General features: G+C 40.6%; 1 protein-coding gene across 4 annotated transcripts in view; it reads left to right on the top strand.

Moving 5' to 3' along the window:
- Positions 1-479: 479 nt before the first annotated feature.
- Positions 480-18534, top strand: part of SKIL (SKI like proto-oncogene) — a 28189-nt gene continuing 10134 nt past the window's right edge. The window contains exons 1-3 of one of the 4 annotated variants that reach the window (XM_049867723.1): positions 480-586; positions 3078-4824; positions 18093-18190. In XM_049867723.1, coding sequence (XP_049723680.1) covers positions 3724-4824; positions 18093-18190 — 1199 coding nt within the window. In that variant the 5' untranslated portion in view covers positions 480-586; positions 3078-3723. Of the gene's footprint in view, positions 587-1218; positions 1507-1764; positions 4825-18092; positions 18191-18534 lie in introns of those variants that run through there. The other 3 variants (XM_049867724.1, XM_049867721.1, XM_049867722.1) reach the window with 3 other exon arrangements.

The following is an 18534-nucleotide window of genomic DNA, read 5'->3' as shown; positions in this document are numbered from 1 at the left end:
ACTTGGGGCGGGGGTGTGGTAGGAAAGCGAGGCTTGTGAGCCTTTGGTAGGCCCAATGGAAGGAAAAAAACAAAATCTACAAGCACAAGAGTAGAACAGTCGGTTGCTTCCAATTGTCGAGTCCCTTTAGAGCGACCTTGAAACTGTAAAGCCAAAGAAAATTGGACAAAATGGGCATGAAGGGAAAAAAAGAGGGGGGCGGGCAAAGCTTTCGTCTCCTTGAATTCCGTGCTTTGCGATTCGGGGGACTGTTTCAGTTCCTGATCTTGAGGTGGAGAAAGGGGGATTTTTAGTGTTTCGAAATAAGACGGAGCAGCTCGGGAGAGTTCAATATGCTAATTAGCTGTCCTGGGAACGCTGACCAGCCAGAGGCCTTACATCGTGTCTTTTCCATCCCATCTCTCCCTCCTTTGCTCCTCCCAAGCCTAACATTGTAAAAACATGCAATTTGTATGTTCTTTTAGGAACCGAGAAAGCAGTGTGGCGAGAGGGGCACGCGGGAGGCTGAGAAGTAGGGAAAGAAATGTTCTCCCTCGGTTCTGCCGGAACTTTGGCCACACTACGGCCTGGCCGATGGCGGACGGAGGTCAGCTCGGGGGAAGGCGGCGGCGCGGAGGCGGGCGCGAGGCGGGGGCCGGCAGGGCGGGGCGCCGGCAGCTGCAGGGGCGGCCCTCGGGCAGGAGGCCCCGCGGGGGCGGGGGCGGGGGCAGGCCGGCGCTCTGGGCGTCTGCGCGGCGGGCCCGGGGGACGCGGCCCGGGGGGGCGCTGCAGGCCGGTGGCCGCTCGGCTGCCGGCGGGCCCGTGGGGGAGGGGCGCCCGTGCCCGACCTCGGGCGGCGGCGCTCTGCCGGGCGGGCCCTGCCGGCTGCTGGGGTCGCGCGCAGTGCACGGCGCGACCGCCCTGCTCCTCTCTCCCTGCGGCGCGGCGGCTGAGCGGCCTGGGCGCCCCCGGGTCTGGCCCTTCACCACAGAGCCGAGGGAGGGGCGGGGCAGGGCGGTGGCGGCCCCAGACAGCCGGCTGGGCGACTCGAGGAAGGAAGGAGGGCGGGCGGCGGTGGGGGTGGGGCGGGAGGGAACATCCTGTCTGCGCCGGGTGCACCGCAGACAGTGTCGCGCGCCAGCCGCCCAGACGGCGCGCGGCGCCAGGCGCGCCGGGCGCGCGCTCGGGGGGGGCGGGGCGCGCGCGTGAGACGAGCGGGCGGGGGCGTCCTGAGGAGCCACAATAGGCTAGACGGCGCGCGTCCTCGAGGGGCTGGTAGCCGTGAGGCGGCGGCCGCGCGCCGCTGGCTCGGCTCCTTCCCTTCCCCTCCCCCCCGCCGCCCTCGCTCTCCCCCGGGCGGCCGGAGACGGCGGCGGCGTCTGCGGGAAGCCGTGTGTCTCCGCAGTGACGTGGGCGGGCCGAGGGCTCGGTGACGTCAGAGGGCTGTGTGTAGCGATGTGTGTGGGGTTCGGAGCGGCGCCGGCACAGCCGAAGGGAGCGGGCGAGCGGCGGTGGCGGCGGGCACAGGTGCGGCCCGGTTCGTGGACGGGGGGTGGCACGGTGGAGGCGGCGGGAGGCGAGGGGCGCGCGGCCTCGGGGGAGCTCGACGGGGTAGTGGGGAGTCAACAAAGCTCTCCAGCGTACCCGGGCGCCGAGGCCGGAGTCGGGGATCCGGACGCACGGGTCCCGGTGGGGTCGGGGCCACCGAGGCGTGGGGCCGGTGTCCCAAGGCGGGTTACGCCTGGCTGACCCTGGGCGGGTGGGCGCGGGCAAGGGAGGGGCGCTGCACTTGATCCGAGCCGTCGGGACCCCGGAGACCGGGGCGCCTGTCAGCGTCCCCCACCTGTCTGCGCTCCGCGGGGATGCCCGGGCTCGACCCGGTCGGCCGTTCCCCAGCGGTGCGGGGATCCCGGCTGGGCGCCTGCCCCGCCGCAGACCCCTCTCCCGTTTGGCCCCGGGCGGGGGGAGGTGCATCCTGAGGGGTGCTGGGTGAGAACTTCCCGGGGAGAGGGTGCACGGGGGATTTCCACAGTCTTTCTCGCGGCCCCCGCAGTGAGGCCGGGCTGGGAGGGCATTTGGGGCTGTCCCAAGCTCGTGGGTGGGGGTTGGGGGACTCCTCTCTTTTTTTTCCCAGTACCTCCCTGCACACCCCCAGCTGTCCCGGGTGCCTAGTCTTCTCTCTTCTTTCGGGTTTGAGATGAGTGGGTGGCTGCGCAGGCGGAGGACGTTAGGGTTTGGGGGGCTCCCCCATTCTAGGTCATGCCTCCTGCCCTCTTCCTTGGTCTGCGTTGGCTGAGGTGTTCCTGTGGTGCGCAGAAGTCGGTACGACGGCTAGTGGCCTTGGTCTTTAATCTTTTGGGTCTGTTTTAAGAAAAATTGCTAGGAGTTAGGGAGACAAGAATTTCCATTTGTTGGATTTCTTCTGGGTTTTCTCTCAAGAAGGAAGTGGGAGAAGAATCTTTTCCCCCTTCCTCCATTTGCATTCTTTGTGAAGTCTGTCTGCCTTGTGCTTTTTGTCCCGGATTAGTCTTGTTCTAGGATGGAGATTCCCCGGTACGGAGTCTGTAGCTTTTGGCTTTCCATTAAGCCAATTCGCTTTCCTATTAGAGGAAGTTAATTTTTGCCCACAGTCATTTCAGAAAAATAGCATACACTGACTAGATGAATTAATGCATTTAAAATTATAACTGAGTTACAAACCATAGGTATGTTAACACGCGTCTGATTTTTTGGGATAGAACTTTTTTTAATTAGGAAATGAAGTAATGGATTATTTTAGTCAAAATGGCATAACTGAGAAAACCTCTGGTACTGATCTTTGGGTAAACTCTGCTTACGGTACTGTTTATAGAGTTTAAGAGTACCCCTCCCCTTTTTGAGGGATGTTATTGCTTCATTTACCCACCTTTCAAATTGCTTTCTTTACTTAAATGAAGGTTCTTCAAGTTAACTGATGTTAGATTTAAAGGAATCACTGAAACGTCACCTTTGGTAAAGTGAACTTAGTTTAACATTAAGAAATTGGTTTCAAACTGACCCTTTGGCATCTGGAGCAAATTCAAATATAACTCTCCCCCACCCCCCTTCTCTTCTTCCAGATTAATTGAAAGAAGAATGAGCTGTAATCCTTGAAGCTAATCAGCCAGTTTTTAAGTATCATTTTTTGATTGTAGATGTTCAAGTAGAGTCAGAGGCTCTTACTGTTGTGAAGATTTATACAAGCCTTTAATTTGTCAGCACAGACCAGCAGACTTTTTTTTTTATAGGGGATACATTTTTCCTCCTTTTTTGGCGTCTTTGGTGGCGAAAATTAAATTTGGCTGCATCATTTTGACTCTTCTTTTTCTGACACAAGTAATGGCATAAACTGTTCACAGGTTTTACTGAAAAAAAATTGAATTGAACCTGGACGGCTTGAATTGAGAGAATTGATAGCTTACTTTAGTACATATATCTGAAGAATTTGAGCAAAAAGACTTTCTCATTGTTGTGTCTCTTAAAAAAATTACCTTATTAGAGGTAAAACAGAGATTTATACATTTGCAGTGAAATTATATTAGAGTTTAAGCAGAACCAAAACAAAGTTGCCAAATCACTTGAATAAGGATCTCTCTCTGGAAATTGAAATTTTCTGTGACAGTAAGTTACCATAAGTATTTGTGTACCTTATTTTTCTCTCTTCAAATAAGTGACTAAATAAACATGCAAATCTCCGACTTAATTTTTTAAAACAATAGTTGAACTATGGAAAACCTGCAGACAAGTTTCACCATGGTTCAGTGCTCAAGTAAAAAACTGAAGGGGATGGGAGATGATGGCAGCCCTCCAGTGAAAAAAATGATGACAGACATTCATGCAAACGGAAAAATGTTGATAAACAAGGTGCCAACGGTAAAGAAGGAACACTTGGATGACTATGGAGAAGCGCCAATGGAGACTGATGGAGAACATGTCAAGCGAACCTGTGCCTCTGTGCCTGAACCTTTAAATTTAAATCCCAGTTTGAAACACACATTGGCACAATTCCATTTAAGTAGTCAGAGCTCTCTGGGTGGACCAGCAGCGTTTTCTGCTCGGTATTCCCAAGAAAGCATGTCACCTACTGTATTTCTGCCTCTTCCGTCTCCTCAGGTTCTTCCTGGCCCACTGCTCATCCCTTCCGATAGCTCCACAGAACTTACCCAGACTGTGTTGGAGGGGGAGTCCATCTCTTGTTTTCAAGTTGGAGGAGAAAAGAGACTCTGTTTGCCCCAAGTCTTAAATTCTGTGCTCCGAGAATTTTCACTCCAGCAAATAAATACAGTGTGTGATGAATTGTACATATATTGTTCAAGGTGTACTTCAGACCAGCTTCATATCTTAAAGGTCTTGGGAATACTTCCATTCAATGCCCCATCCTGTGGCTTGATCACTTTAACTGATGCACAGAGACTATGTAACGCGTTATTGCGGCCACGCACTTTTCCTCAAAATGGTAGTCTGCTTCCTGCTAAAAACTCATTGGCCCAGTTAAAGGAAACTGGCAGTGCCTTTGAAGTGGAACATGAATGCTTAGGCAAATGTCAGGGCCTCTTTGCACCCCAGTTTTATGTTCAGCCTGATGCTCCGTGTATTCAGTGTCTGGAATGCTGTGGAATGTTTGCGCCCCAAACATTTGTGATGCATTCTCACAGATCACCTGACAAAAGGACTTGCCACTGGGGCTTTGAATCAGCTAAATGGCATTGCTATCTTCATGTGAACCAAAAATACTTAGGAACACCTGAAGAAAAGAAACTGAAGATAATTTTAGAAGAAATGAAGGAGAAATTTAGTGTGAGAAATGGACAGAGAACTCAGTCCAAGGCAAGTGTTTTTTTGTTATTTTTTAATAGCAATTATGAATATCGGTAATGGTTTACTTGGATGTTACAATTCCCTGTTTATGTATTGTTAAGAAACTGCTATTGCTCATGCAACAACAGCAAAAAATATCGATCAACATATAATACATTTGTATTGTACTTGTAAAGTGCTTTCCTGGATGTGTTCCCATTTGTCCTTCCAGACAACCTTGAGAGTGAAGTTAGGGTTATTCTCAGTTTACAATGAAGAGAATGAGACTCAGATCAAGTGGCTTTCCCAAGATTATATAGCCAGGGTGTGGAAGACTCAGGGCTTCTTTCTCAAGTCATCCTTCCTTTTTCATACATCCTACTTCTCGGTGACTGAATCTGTGGTTTTCGTAGGGCCTGAGGTATTTACACTTTGGTGTTATCTCCATTTACAGATGCTGTAAGTGTACCAAGACAATTCTGGTGGTGGGCTCCCAAGAGCATTCTCCAAAGGTTCACCCAGGGGTTTCTGACATGGTTTTCATTCTTGGATATTCAGGCTTGATCAGTGTTGGAAACAAATGAAAAAGACAGATTTACCTGAAGAAATTTGTGATTTTAGTAGCTAAGGTTTTTTTTTTAGGTCTTTTTAAAGCAACGGGATAATTTAAAAAAATGATAGCTAGAATAAAGAAAAAGTTATTGTAGGCAAATCAAATATTAATAATAAAGAAACCTATTGGGTTAAGAGCTACAGCTGCTAACCAAAAGCTTGGCAGTTCGAATGGGGCAGTTCTGCTCTGTCCTTTAGGGTTGCCATGAGTCAGAATCAACTCGACGGCAACGATTTTGGTTTCGTTGCCATAGAGATCTTAAACTTGCCATCTTCCCACTGCGTTATCTGCTATGCTAAACTAATATCTTTGGCTAGTTAAAAGTTTGAATGCCTGGGTAATGAGAAGATTTGATTTGTTACATATTCAGTTAGTCTGGCTGTTTTGTATCTTCTTGATTACAGTTGGTATATAGTAACTAAAGCTAACAGCTTATTGAATGTTTAAAATGTGGTGAGCATGCCCTGGAGCCGTTTTACATTTATTATTTTACTTAGTTCTTGCAGCAAAAGGTTGGCCATGTTTAACCTAAACGTTTAGTTATTTAATTTTCCATTATTTTTATTACTTGAAATATATCTGCCCTTGCTATTCTACAGAAGGAATGAATGTAGCACATTAAATGACTGATCGAATGTTATTCACAGCAACATTAGATCTTCAGATTTGGTGTTCTGTGCTTTATTAGGGTACCATTAAGGTTTTGAAAGAAATTCAGTTAACGATGATTTGCTTCTGAAGCCCAATGAAGATAATAATTTTAGACTCTCATTCAGGGTAGTTTGCTGCTTGCCATTCCAAAGGTCAGTCAGCACTTCTTTGGAATTCCCTTGCCAGTGGCTACTAGGTATGTTTTTATCCGTGAGGTGCAGTTATTAGCTGATTTTAATGTAGAATTGGCTTCAAGCCAGTACTCAAACTGTTGGACTTGCTTACAGCTGGACTTGTCCCATGCTGGAAGCGTGTCCTCAGAGATTATCCATATTCTCAAGATGTGGAATGCCCCTTTTGATATCTTATTCCCAAGCTAATTAGGGTCTTGACTCTTACATGTCCCTAGGTGGTCACATTATTCATTTTAATCTTCGTTACTCTGACATAAGCATTTTTGGGGTAAGCTGTTAACTTGGCATAATATTCTTGCTCTGTGCTTGTGTGAAAAAAATTTGAGAATTACAATAAAAGTTAAAAAAAAGATAATGGATGAATTTACTTATCTGGAACAGGGAATATGCTAGGGATTGGTAAAATTAAAACTATGCTTCATGTACAATGTAGTACTCTGTTGTCTCAGAACTTGTTTTTAATTTGAATACATTTTTGATTTGAAGAATTTGTGATATTTTTCCCCATCTTTTTTTGCTATGTTATTTTTTGCAGTATTTGCTAGTGTTTGTGGTGTTTTTTGGTATTGTTTGCTATTAAGGGAATTTAGGAAAATTTCCAGGGACCAAACCTTTAAGAATGAAGATTTTTTGGGGGGTTATGTTGAAAACATACTTGAATGCTTGTTTTATTATACTTAACATTTAATATTTAAAAAACTTATCCCTCAAAATATTGTGAGGTAGTTCCTTTTTAAAGGTCTGTGGAGAAGCAGGATTAGTTATAGTCCCCTTACAGATGAGGAACTAGTCCCAGATAGGTCACATACACCTGGTTGTAGGTGGTAGAATCAGGAGTTGATTGTGGGTCTTCTAACTTGAAGTCTAATAGTTTTCACTAAACCCTTTGCCGTTGAGTCGATTCTGACTCATAGTGACCCCATAGGACAGAGTAGAACTGTCCCATGGGGTTTCTAAGGAGAGGCAGGTGGATTTGAACTGCTGACCTTTTGGTTAGCAGCTGAACTCTTACCCACTGCACCACCAAAAAACCAAACCTGTGCTGTCTGTCTACTGATTTTGGTAATTTTCACTGATTCTCCTTAAAGCCAACCTAGTTAGTAGCATAAACAGTTTTGAGAAACATTAACTTTTCTCATGGTTCTTAAATGTATAAACCTGTATATAGAACTTAACTTGAAAGGGGACAAGAAGATAGTCCTTGGGGAATATTTTTCATTATTTTCTGTGAGTCAGTGAGTTGGTTGCCAAACAAACCAAACTGACCCAGAGGAAGCTTGTTTTAAAATATCAAAATAGGCTTAAAAAAAAAAAAAGTTCATGTATGTTAACATGAAGGACGGAGCCCTGGTGGCACAGTGGTTAAGAGCTTGGCTGCTAACCAAAAGGTTGGCAGTTTGAATCTACCACCCTCTCCTTGGAAACCCCACGGGGCAGTTATTCTCTGTCCTGTAGGGTCTGTATGAGTTGAAATCAATTTGATGGCAACCTTTTTTTTATTTTATTTTTATGCTTATTGTGATTACTAATGTAATTTGATATGTTTATGTAATTTGTAGTCAAAATATTGCTTTTGGATCAAAAAACCCTCTAAAACCCCATAAGCAATTGTTTGAAATGTGCCAACTGTTATTTCATAGGACTGAAGTTATATTAGTAATGATCAACAAACTACTTATTTGCATATCTAACAGTGGTATTAATTTGCATAGTTAATAGCTGTACTTAGATGAGAGAAATAACTGGTAAAAGATCAGTGTTCTAAGAACTGAAACTAGGCTTTGTAGAAACTAAAGATGTGTTTTCAACTCTTTATTCAGGCCACCACAAGAAATATACTTGATTTTAGATCTGCTTAGTTTGCACTGTAAAATAGTGTTATCGAATTATTTATCTCCTCATATCACTTTGAGCTTTTTGTGCTTTTTATTAGAAAAATGGTTATTGTCTTTTTCAGTGCACAAATATATGCAAGAATATCATAATCCTGATTCCTTTTCAAATCTCTAGTGGGTATTATTTACTGCTCTAATTCTGATTTGTTGAATCTTATATTTGTGTCCATGGAAAAAAGGTTGTTAAGCAAAGTGATCATATGTAAATAAAATGTCAAGGGTGGTGTTTACTTAAGAGACAAATTATTTTCAAGAACATTAGGCTTATTATAGTCAATTAGATGATTATAGGAGATTCTTACTGTGGCTGACAGTCTCCACCTAAGTTAAAGATGTTATATGTCCTTGTATGTATTTTTTTTTTAATTAAAATCTAGATTGTTAATATTCAGACTGGACTATTCTTAGGTAAGTCAAATAGTATGGTTTTTACTGTTTAGGAAAAAATACCCTGTAGATTATAATACAAATAGATGATCTAAAGTTATCAACTTGAAAAATTTTCACTTTAAAACATATTAACCATGTCATTACCTTTAGTTTTGCATTTTCATTTCAAATCTTCATTTGATGCTAATACTATGAAGCACTTCTTTCCTCTTACAAACTACTGTACTTTTTGTTTAGGAAGTTTATTTCTGAGTATAAACCTAAATGAGGTAAGGAAATACACTGGTGAGAACGGGCAACTACAAAGAGTAGTTTGGGACAAAATGTGTTCGAGTAATAATTGTGGCAAATTTGACAGCTTTAGTTATATCAGTGGTCTACTTTGCATTTTGTGATTAGCATACATTTTGATCAAGTGGTAATAAGGCCTGAGTCAAATTAAGGGTTTGCGCTCACATGAGGGACCAGTATGAACATTTTTACCTAACTTTTTAAAGTTACAGCTGTCTCCATGAGTTCAGAGACTTTTTTCTATTTTCCCAGACCCCAGTTTAGTGCCTGGTATGTCAAAAGGCATTCAGTGAATTTTGTACTTTTTTTAATTGAGTATGTTTTTGATAAACAGCACTAACTTGTATTTTAGAATATGTTTTTGAAAAATGATGGCTTAAAATTTAAACACCTACATAATTTGCACATAAACTGTTGAGTAAGATTAACTGATCAAATGAGAAAATGAATATGAAAGCATTTTGGAAGCTAGAGTAGAATGGCATTTCAGAATGTTATTTAAATATTTACCAATGTATGTTTGGAAACCTGGTGGCGTAGTGGTTAAGAGCTACAGCTGCTAACCAAAAGGTTGACAGTTCATACCCATCCACCAGGTGCTCCTTGGAATCCCTATGGGGCAGTTCTACTCTGTCCTATAGGGTGGCTATGAGTTGGAATAGACTCGACGGCAGCGGTTTTTTTTTTTTTAATATATGTTTGCGGGTTCTTCCATTCACCAAACATCTTCTTGACTTACCTAGAATTATGTGAATATATTTCTAAGACAAATAGTAGGTATCGCATTCAAATGTATCTCCCTCTTAGTTGCTTATATACAGTAATTATACTAATATTTGTATACTAAAATGAAGTATGCTAGAAAGAAATGTGAAACAGGTTTGCTACAAGAAATAGAAATCATTGTCATTTCTAGAATCATTTCGTTATTTTAGACTGGCAGCCCAAAAAGATGCATTGGTTGTGTTAGACATGGTACCCATTCCAATGATTTGGTTGAGATCGCATTGAAGAGGAGAATGAGGGAGTCCATCACAGACCTATTTAGATTGGACAAGTTTGTTTAGAGTAGCTTTTTGATTTCTTCAGGGTAATCAAGTTTTTGGAGCTCGTTCTATCAATAACTGGATTTGTGGACACTCCCGTTCCTTGGCATTATTTTTTTGAAATCTTTTGGATGACTTTGGGAATAGTGCCCCCTTATGGTTTTGGAAATAGAGTCTAGTAATGATTCATTTTTACCATTAAAAAATATTAGCATTTTTTAAAAAGACACGATTGGAAAACTTAGAAATTTATCCTTTTGAACTGAGAAATAAGAAAAAAAATTCCAAACAAGAAAAGGAAAAGATTCCCCCCGCCTTCTTTTCTTCAGGATAGGACTGAATCGGTGTATAGTTAGCAGGAAGTGTTCTGTTAGCTGTGCTCATTTATGCTGTGGGGTGAACAAGGAAGTGATCAGGAATTGGGGTAATTTCCGTCCTTCAGAGTTTGGGAGTGGAAGGTGATTGTGGAGGCAGAAGTCAGCTTGTTCAAGTACAGGCGTAGAACTCTTTTGGGAACAGCTTTAGTAATAGCTCCAACCTGTATTTTGTTCACATGCAGAATTTTGTTCTATTGGGGTTCATATATATGTATAAGATAATTTAAGGATTTTATTAGTAATAAAATTAGCAAAAAACAAAACAAAAAGCACCTGTTGCCGTCCAGTCAACTCTGACTCACAGCAGTTCTGTAAGGCAGAGCAGAACTTTTATCGGGTTTCCAGGGGTTGGCGGGTGAATTCGAACTGCTGACCTTTCGGTTAGCAACTGAGCTCTTAACTGCTTTGTCACCAGGGCTCCAATAAAAGCAAAAGGATGTATAATTAAACCATAAATCTTTTTTTTAGGTGTGGTTTGCTTCAATCACTAAATTATAGCACCATGCTAGGCAGAAAGAGGAATGAATAAGAAAGATATAAAATTAGTTTGAAACTCATGTTGATTTCCTGATTTCTAGAATTAGGAATGGAAGAGAAATATCTGTGTAGGGCTAGCGGAAGCCGCATAGGACAGGAATTCATCTTGTAGTCCCAGAATCTAGAACTGTGCATTGCATGTGTAGATGCTTAATAAAGCTTTAGATGCCTGAGTGAAAAGTTTTAGTAGCCCTATAAGGTCACCGATGATTCTTTAGGAAGAAAATAGGTTTAGTTTTAAAACAAAGCAGCATTTTTTTTTTTCATTTGTGACATTGAATTTGTTTTGAGATTTTACATCGCATTTAAAATTACATGTTTTATTCATCTTTTCAAAATAGCTTTTTTTTTTTTACAACAGTCACGTGCCACATAACATCCATTTGGCCAGCATCCAAGTCTGTGGTCCTATAAGGTTATAATGTACCTTTCTATGCATAAAAAAATTAAAGAAGCACTTCCAGATACACTAAAACATCTTTAACATAATACTACGGTAATAATAGTAATGCTTTGATGAATGTCGAAAAGTAGCGCCCGTTTATTAATATGAACCATTGTATATGCCTCTAATTTTTAATAACATAGGCTTTATGGGGATTGGTTCGTAACTACCGGTTTTACATAAGTCAGAAGTTCATAACCCAAGTCCTGTCTGTGTGTAATACGGTGCTTGGACAACGTCCAAATCACATATTGTCGTCTTTCACCGAACATGTCATGGACGTTAAGCAATGCATGACTATATTAGAATTCTCTAGTGTCCAATCCACTTAATACTGCAATTGCTTGGAAATCTCAACACCATATACATATTTTCACTAAAATACTTATTGGCAAAAGTTTTAACTTAATGTAAATCAGAAGCTTGCTTTCCTATTGCATTTCAGCATGTGTGCTGAAAAGTCCTAGTAATTAACAGGATTTTTACTAGTTTGTTCCTTTTTCTTTTAAGTTGTATAGTGAGTGACAGCATACTACTGACTTACCAGGGCTTTCTTTCCCTGAAGGATTTCAGGTTGTACATTTATATAAGAATGTAAGCCTTTGCTTTTCCTGTGAGCATTTTTATGCATTTAGAATCTCAACTTTGTGAGGTAGGTGGTATGGATCTTTCGTCTGGGAGCAGCACGCATTGCTGCAACTCCTCAGAGTCTGTCGGGTGATCATGTCTTCACTAGTTTTGCATTATATTGATTCTTTTTTCTGTAATTTGTTATATTTTCTGTTGAGAATATGCACAGCAGAACATACACCAGTTAATTTCTACATGTACAATTCAGTGACGTTGATTACATTCTTTGAGTTGTGCAGCCATTCTCACCCTCCTTTTCTGAATTGTTCCTCCTCTATTAACATAAACTGTCCGGCCCCTAAGTTTCCTATCTAATTTTTCAAGTTGCCAGTTTGATCCAACGTAGATAGTTCTTTTTAATTTTTTGTTGTATTTTAGGTGAAAGTTTACACAGCACGTTAGGTGCCCATTTAACAGTTTTTATACAACTCGTTCCATGGCACTGGTTACTTTTTTCACAATATGTCAACATTCTTGTTATTTCCATTCTTTTTGTTCTGTTTCCATTAATATGGCTTCCCTGCTTCTCCTTAGCGGTTCATCTTTGTTTTACGGTAAATGTTAACCATTTGGTCTCATATGGTTGATGATAATTTAAGGGAGCACAGTATTCGTGGGTGATATTATTTATGTTATAAGCCAATCTCTTATTTTGATGAAAGGTGGCCACTGAGAGTGGCTTCAGTTCTGAGTTTCAAAAGGTAAATAACCCACTGCCGTCAAGTCAATTCCGACTCATAGCGACCCTATAGGATAGAGTTAGAACTGCGCCATAGCATTTCCAAGGAGCGCCTGACAGATTCAAACTGCCGACCTCTTGGTTAGCAGCCATGGCACTTAACCACTATGCCACCAGGGTTTCCTTCAAAGGGTATCTTAGGGTAATAGTCTCCGGGGTTCCTCTAGTTTCTATTGGCCAGTAAGTCTAGCCTTTTTTAGGAATTCAAGTTCTACATTTTTTTCTCGTTCTAACCTGGACCTTCTATCGTGTCCCTGGTCAGTATTGCGTCCCTGGTTGGAATAGTCGGTAGTGGTAGCCGGACAACATCTAGTTCTTCTAGTCTCAGGCTAGAAGAGGCTGCGGTTGTAGTGGGCATTAAGTCCTATGGACTTTTTCCTTGGGTTTTTGGTTTCCTTTACTCTCCTTTGCTTCAGAAGGGAAGACTCCCATAGTTGTATGTTAGATGGTTGCTTGCAAGCTTTTAAGACTCCAGATGCTACTCACCAACCTAGGTTGTAGAACATTATCTTTATGAACTATGTTACAACAATTGATATAGCTGTCCCCTGAGATAGATTAATTCTAATGATTACAGTGAAATGAGACAGGAGACTAAGCCTTAAAATCTCCTAGGTAGCTATTTGCTACCTTGTAACAGTATTCCTGTTTCAGTTATTGAAACACTCATTCACAGCATGTTGGAAGTATTGGGGAAACCTAATACTGTACCGAGGGATTCGGTTTCTTTCAGCAAGAGTTGTTGGTAGCTGTCTGGTAGGGTGTCTTCTGTGTCCTTCCGAAATCATGTATTGACCACTTGAGTATCTTAGTATTGTACACAGTACAAAGACCCTGATGGGTATGTTCACTTAATACCTAAGGAGTTAGTGCCTGTGTATCCAGTCATGTGCTTAGGATTGTTGGCGATTTATGTTGGGCCAGTACAAAGTATGTGCATTTAATATGCATTCTATTTTATTTCTTGTGTAAAGAGGCTTTTAAGAGATAGACCGTTAAATTTAACAACCTACTAGTATTAATGTTCTTCATATGGTTACTGCCTTATGATTTAAATACCAAAATTAAAGACTGAATCCTTGTCTTTTATAAAGCATTTTTTTTAAATCCTATTTTTCATATTTTAAAAAAGGCTTACCTCTGATTTTTGCTAAAACTTTAGAAATCCCACCAGCATTTTGAGGCATTGTCTTGTTTTAATTCATCGGTATTTGCCATTACCAAAACCAAAAACCAAACCCAGTACTGTCGAGTCAGTTTTGACTCATAGCAACTTAATTAAAGGTCATAATGTTAATCTGATGCTATAATTAAAAACTGGAGTGCTACCTAAAAGCAAAAGTTTATTAGTGAAGTTAAGTCTAGGAATTTTAAAAGGTTTCGATATTTTGAGTACTAATTGGAGTATTTTATATGAACAGCGCTGAGTGGGTAGAGTTGCTTTTATATCTAGAGAGTGGTAACAAAACTTTTCATTACTTTTTTGTAAATCAAATTGAGCTCTCTAAATTATTTGTCAGTGTGAGACTAATAAGCATTGTGCTACCAAAATACAGTCGTTTTTTCCTTAGGAAATCTGGTTATTAAACAGTCAGGCACACAAAATAAAGAAATTTAGAGAAACGTTTTACAACATTTCTTCATTTTTACTCATTTTAAATAAGTGCCTTTACTATATGTAGTTTGAGATTGTTTAGATTTGGCTTTCATAGACATTGTTTGGAGTTCTATGACTTAGAGAAAGAGCCTGGAGATGGAATATTGTGTCTCAGATTTTGCTTATGTGTTTCAGATGAGGAGGCCATCTGTTCATTGTGGGATAGATAATGGTGGGGAAGGTGGGAGAGAAAAGCATTTTAAAAATGTTAAGGCCTTAACTTAAGCTACTAAATCATCTGCTTCCCCCCTTTGCCAAGTAATAAATTTTATTTTAATGTTTAAATACACAAAGGGAATGAAGTATTCTCATGTTAAAAAGTAAGATAAAAGGCTTTAGATCCTCATATTTTAGCATCTAATTTTTATTCCTGAGCAGTAGCATTACTGCTGTGCCATTTAATTATATTGCTCTTTTTTTGAAAACCTAATTTGTATGTTGACACAAATGCAGAATAGATGAGAAAATCTGGCATGCCTATGAATGTTTTGTTGTGTAATACATGCTTTTCTTAATTGTTCTTAACATGCAGTTAGGATCATTTGTTAAATGTGTTTATGCCTTACCCATAGCATATTGGGTAGAATTAACTCCCTACATTTTATCATTATTACTGTTGTATATTTTCCGTCATTTGTATTATTTAATTTGTAGCTCTGATTTCTAAAGATACAGCCTGGAGATTGCTAGGCTTCTTTGGTGATTCATGGGGTGGAAGGATATTGAATGTGAAAGACTATCTAGTGAGTTTCTTGGTAGCAGAGTAACCTTGAAAAAGGCCACCCTGGGAATTAATGAGCTACCCTTTCATTCAGAATTCATCCAACAAATATTTGTTGAGACCCTACTACATGCCAGGCGTGGTGCTAGGCACTGAGAATACAAAAGTAAATGAGATAAATTGACCTCCAGCTGCTGTTCAGGCAGAGGCTGGATAGTTACTTGTCAACGATTTTGAATAGGGAATTCAAACATTGGCTAAGGGCCTACGCTAGGTGATCCTGTACGGGACAGACTTTTATAGTTGATTAGTGTGAGAACAGGGAATAAAATAAAGGACGGAAACTGGAGAGGAATGAGTGTTTAAAACTAAATGAATGTACTGGCAATTATTTTATGGTGGTGGTGGCGGTGGTTGTTAGGTGCTGTTGAGTCAGTGCCAACTCATAGCAACCCTATGTGTACCACAGAATGAAACACTGCCCAGTCCTGTGCCATGCACATAATGTGTTTGTATGCTTGAGCCCATTGTTGCAGCCACTGTGTCAGTCCATCTGGTTGGGGGTTTTCCTCTTTTCCGCTGACCCTGTACTCTGCCAAGCATGATGTCCTTCTCCAGGGACTGATCCCTCCTGACAACATGTCCAAGTACGTAAGACGCAGTCTCGCCATCCTTGCTTTTAAGTAGCATTCTGGTGGTACTTCTTCCAAGACAGATTTGTTTGTTCTTATTTTATGGTGGCATCTGAAATTTGGTGATGGAAATAAAGGGACAATTGGTTTGAATCTTGAATAGAAGTAAAACTTTTACAAATCAAACTGCAGTATTTTGAAATGAACTTAATGATTACAAGTCGGATTCAAGGAGATCTTTGGCTGAAGAAGCTTAGAGTTTGCTCTTTAGAAGATTTGAGATTCCAGATATCTAAAATAGGAAAAACTGTTAAACAGTGAACCAGTTTTTATGACTTTAATAAGCATTTTACCAGCAACATACAGTGGTTCTTTATTAGGAAATCTGGTTATCGAAGGGTCATGTACACCCAATCTGGAAACAGTTGATTTCTTGCGCACGTATATTCTGAAATGTTTCAGGTCTAAAACTGATTTAAAGTGGAACTTTGTTTTCTAAATAATGAGTTTTAGCAAATAGAAAGACTTTTAGAAAAAAAGTTCTCACTGAATTCAAGCTTATGTTAGATTTCATTGATATGTTAGAGTGAGCTGATCCGTGCTCATTAATACCTCTTAGCATACAGTGTTGGGGTACAAAATGCTCTGCTGAGTGAGCTTTGTAGAACATGAAGCTTGCTCTTTTAAGCACTGCGGTTTTTTTTTTTTTTAAGCTTTCATCTTTTTCATGAGATTCTAAAATGTTCTAAATAGTTAACTGTCTTTCTAAATGGTATGCAGAACATAGTTTAACTATATCATATTGATCTTAAACGTCAGTTACTGTGTTCCTGTTGTGTTGGGGGCAGGAAGCAATTGAGGTACTTCAATTATGTGCCCTGGCCTTTGCTAACGCCCTCAGATCGTCCTGCTTTCTGAATCAGTTTTTGTTTTTGTGTCCTGTAATTCTCATCTCTCCTCTGGTTGTCACCTGTCATCTCGCATCTCTCATTGTCTCTGGTGCCAGTAGCCAGTTCCCTTTCTAATCTACTGCTAGAACTAAACTGTAGGCATAAGGAAACTATGTAAACTAGCGATTGATTTATTTTGTAAATAAGTAGTTGAATTTGCTCCAGATTCTGAACTTCTTTAGAATGTTTGATCAGGATGTAAGATAGGTTTGTTCGTTTGTTTAGATATTTATAATTCTCTTACAGCCTGGGGACCTCAAATCTTAAATCCTTTAAAAATATTCTTTGCCATGTAATTTTCTAGTCTTGTTAGTCTTTCAAATTCTTTGTCCAGTAATTCGTCACAAAAATGTAGTTCTCCCACCAATACAAGTTATTATACTTATGATTTGATTTAGCTTAGATCACAGCTGCTTAGCATCTGGGGCTGTTTCCTTTCAATTTTACTTAGTTTCTTGGTTCTGAACTGGAATATTGGGAAAACATCAGGCAAAACAGTTTTCCTGCTTTCTCTGTAGTTAGTTAGTGGCTGTCCCCCAAGTGTGCGCATTGTTGGGTGAGGTGGTCATTTCCAGCATGCCCTGCCTGGTTGTAGAGCCTCCCGGAGGCAGGACTCAGAAGAATACCCAGCTCCCCTTTTGTCTTATCCCCCCTTTAACTCATTCCCAGTTCTGTTCTCCCTCATTCACTGTTTGTCTGTTGACCTCCTATCTTTGTTGCTCATCCTAACCATGCCTCTTCGATCTCCACTCTCCCTCCTCCACCACTGAGTCTTGTTCCCTTTTTGAGGTACTCTTTTCCCACAAAAAAATGTAACATGAAAATATGTGGGGGGTGAGGGTTGAGAGAAGGGGTCATGGTAAGAAGCGAATCAAAATAAGGGGAGAAGTTAGTAACCATGGTGTATCCTCTTTCTCAGTTTTGGAGCCTCAGTTTTCTAATCTGTAAAATAGAAATAATGATACTTAATAAGGTGTTTGTTAGAAATAAGCAGGATGTGTAAGTTGCCAGTTACCTTCCTCCTTTTTTCCCCGTATTTACAGGTAGAATTCATTCTTCAGGGCTAAAAAAAAATAAAATAAAACTTTTTTTACATTTATGAGGAAATATGGTTTGCTGCTAAGGATTAGCAAACAAAGTAGTTTCAGGATTAGTTTTATGAAATATTGTTGGAGAATGTTATCTAGCTAGTATGCTGACAAATACTTTAGGGGTAGTGTGTATGCTGGCTGATTGTTGTAGCAAGAATAAGAACCAGAACATCTCAATGCTGTACATTTGGAGAGTACTAGTCTTTAAAATGGATTTTTAGAATAGATTCCATAAATGTGAAATTTGATGAAAGTATGTCTGTTAATCTGTAACAGGTATTCTGAAATGTATTGTGATGACACAGTTCATGTAGCAGTCTCTGAGTTTGTCTTCAAGTGACTAGACATGATGCTCTTAGGAAAGACTGCCTCGTTAGAAGATGGCTCTTAAATGATGCAACTCTTCATCTAAGTAGTTTTCCCTCCAATTTTTCTACAGACAGATACATCATCAGGAGTGGAATTGCAGTCATGGTATCCTGTTATAAAACAGGAAGGTGACCATGTTTCTCAGACACATTCATTTTTACACCCCAGGTGAGTGGGCATTCCTTCATTCATTTAACATTTACTGTATTCCAGATACTGTTCTAGGGTCTGGAATTCATTATTTAGCTAATCATAGATCATCTTTGAAAAATTGTTTTCTAAGCAAGTATATTGTGTTTTAATACATTTTTTGTTGTTTCTGTTTGGTGTGTAACTTGGATATTTTAAAAAGAAATTACTTTGATACTTAGAAGCTTTCAAATTAACCACAGTCCCTCAAAATCAAGTTTTCATGCTTTTAGTAAGAATACATCCTAGATTAGGAACTTTATATTTATTGAGTCCTAGATTTTTATCCGCTGCTGTAAATACATATTCCTTCCAAGCATGGT

The sequence above is a fragment of the Elephas maximus genome, chromosome 23, assembly GCF_024166365.1.
Source record: "Elephas maximus indicus isolate mEleMax1 chromosome 23, mEleMax1 primary haplotype, whole genome shotgun sequence".
In the NCBI taxonomy this organism is placed as follows: domain Eukaryota; kingdom Metazoa; phylum Chordata; class Mammalia; order Proboscidea; family Elephantidae; genus Elephas; species Elephas maximus.
This window is presented reverse-complemented; position numbering and strand designations above follow the sequence as displayed.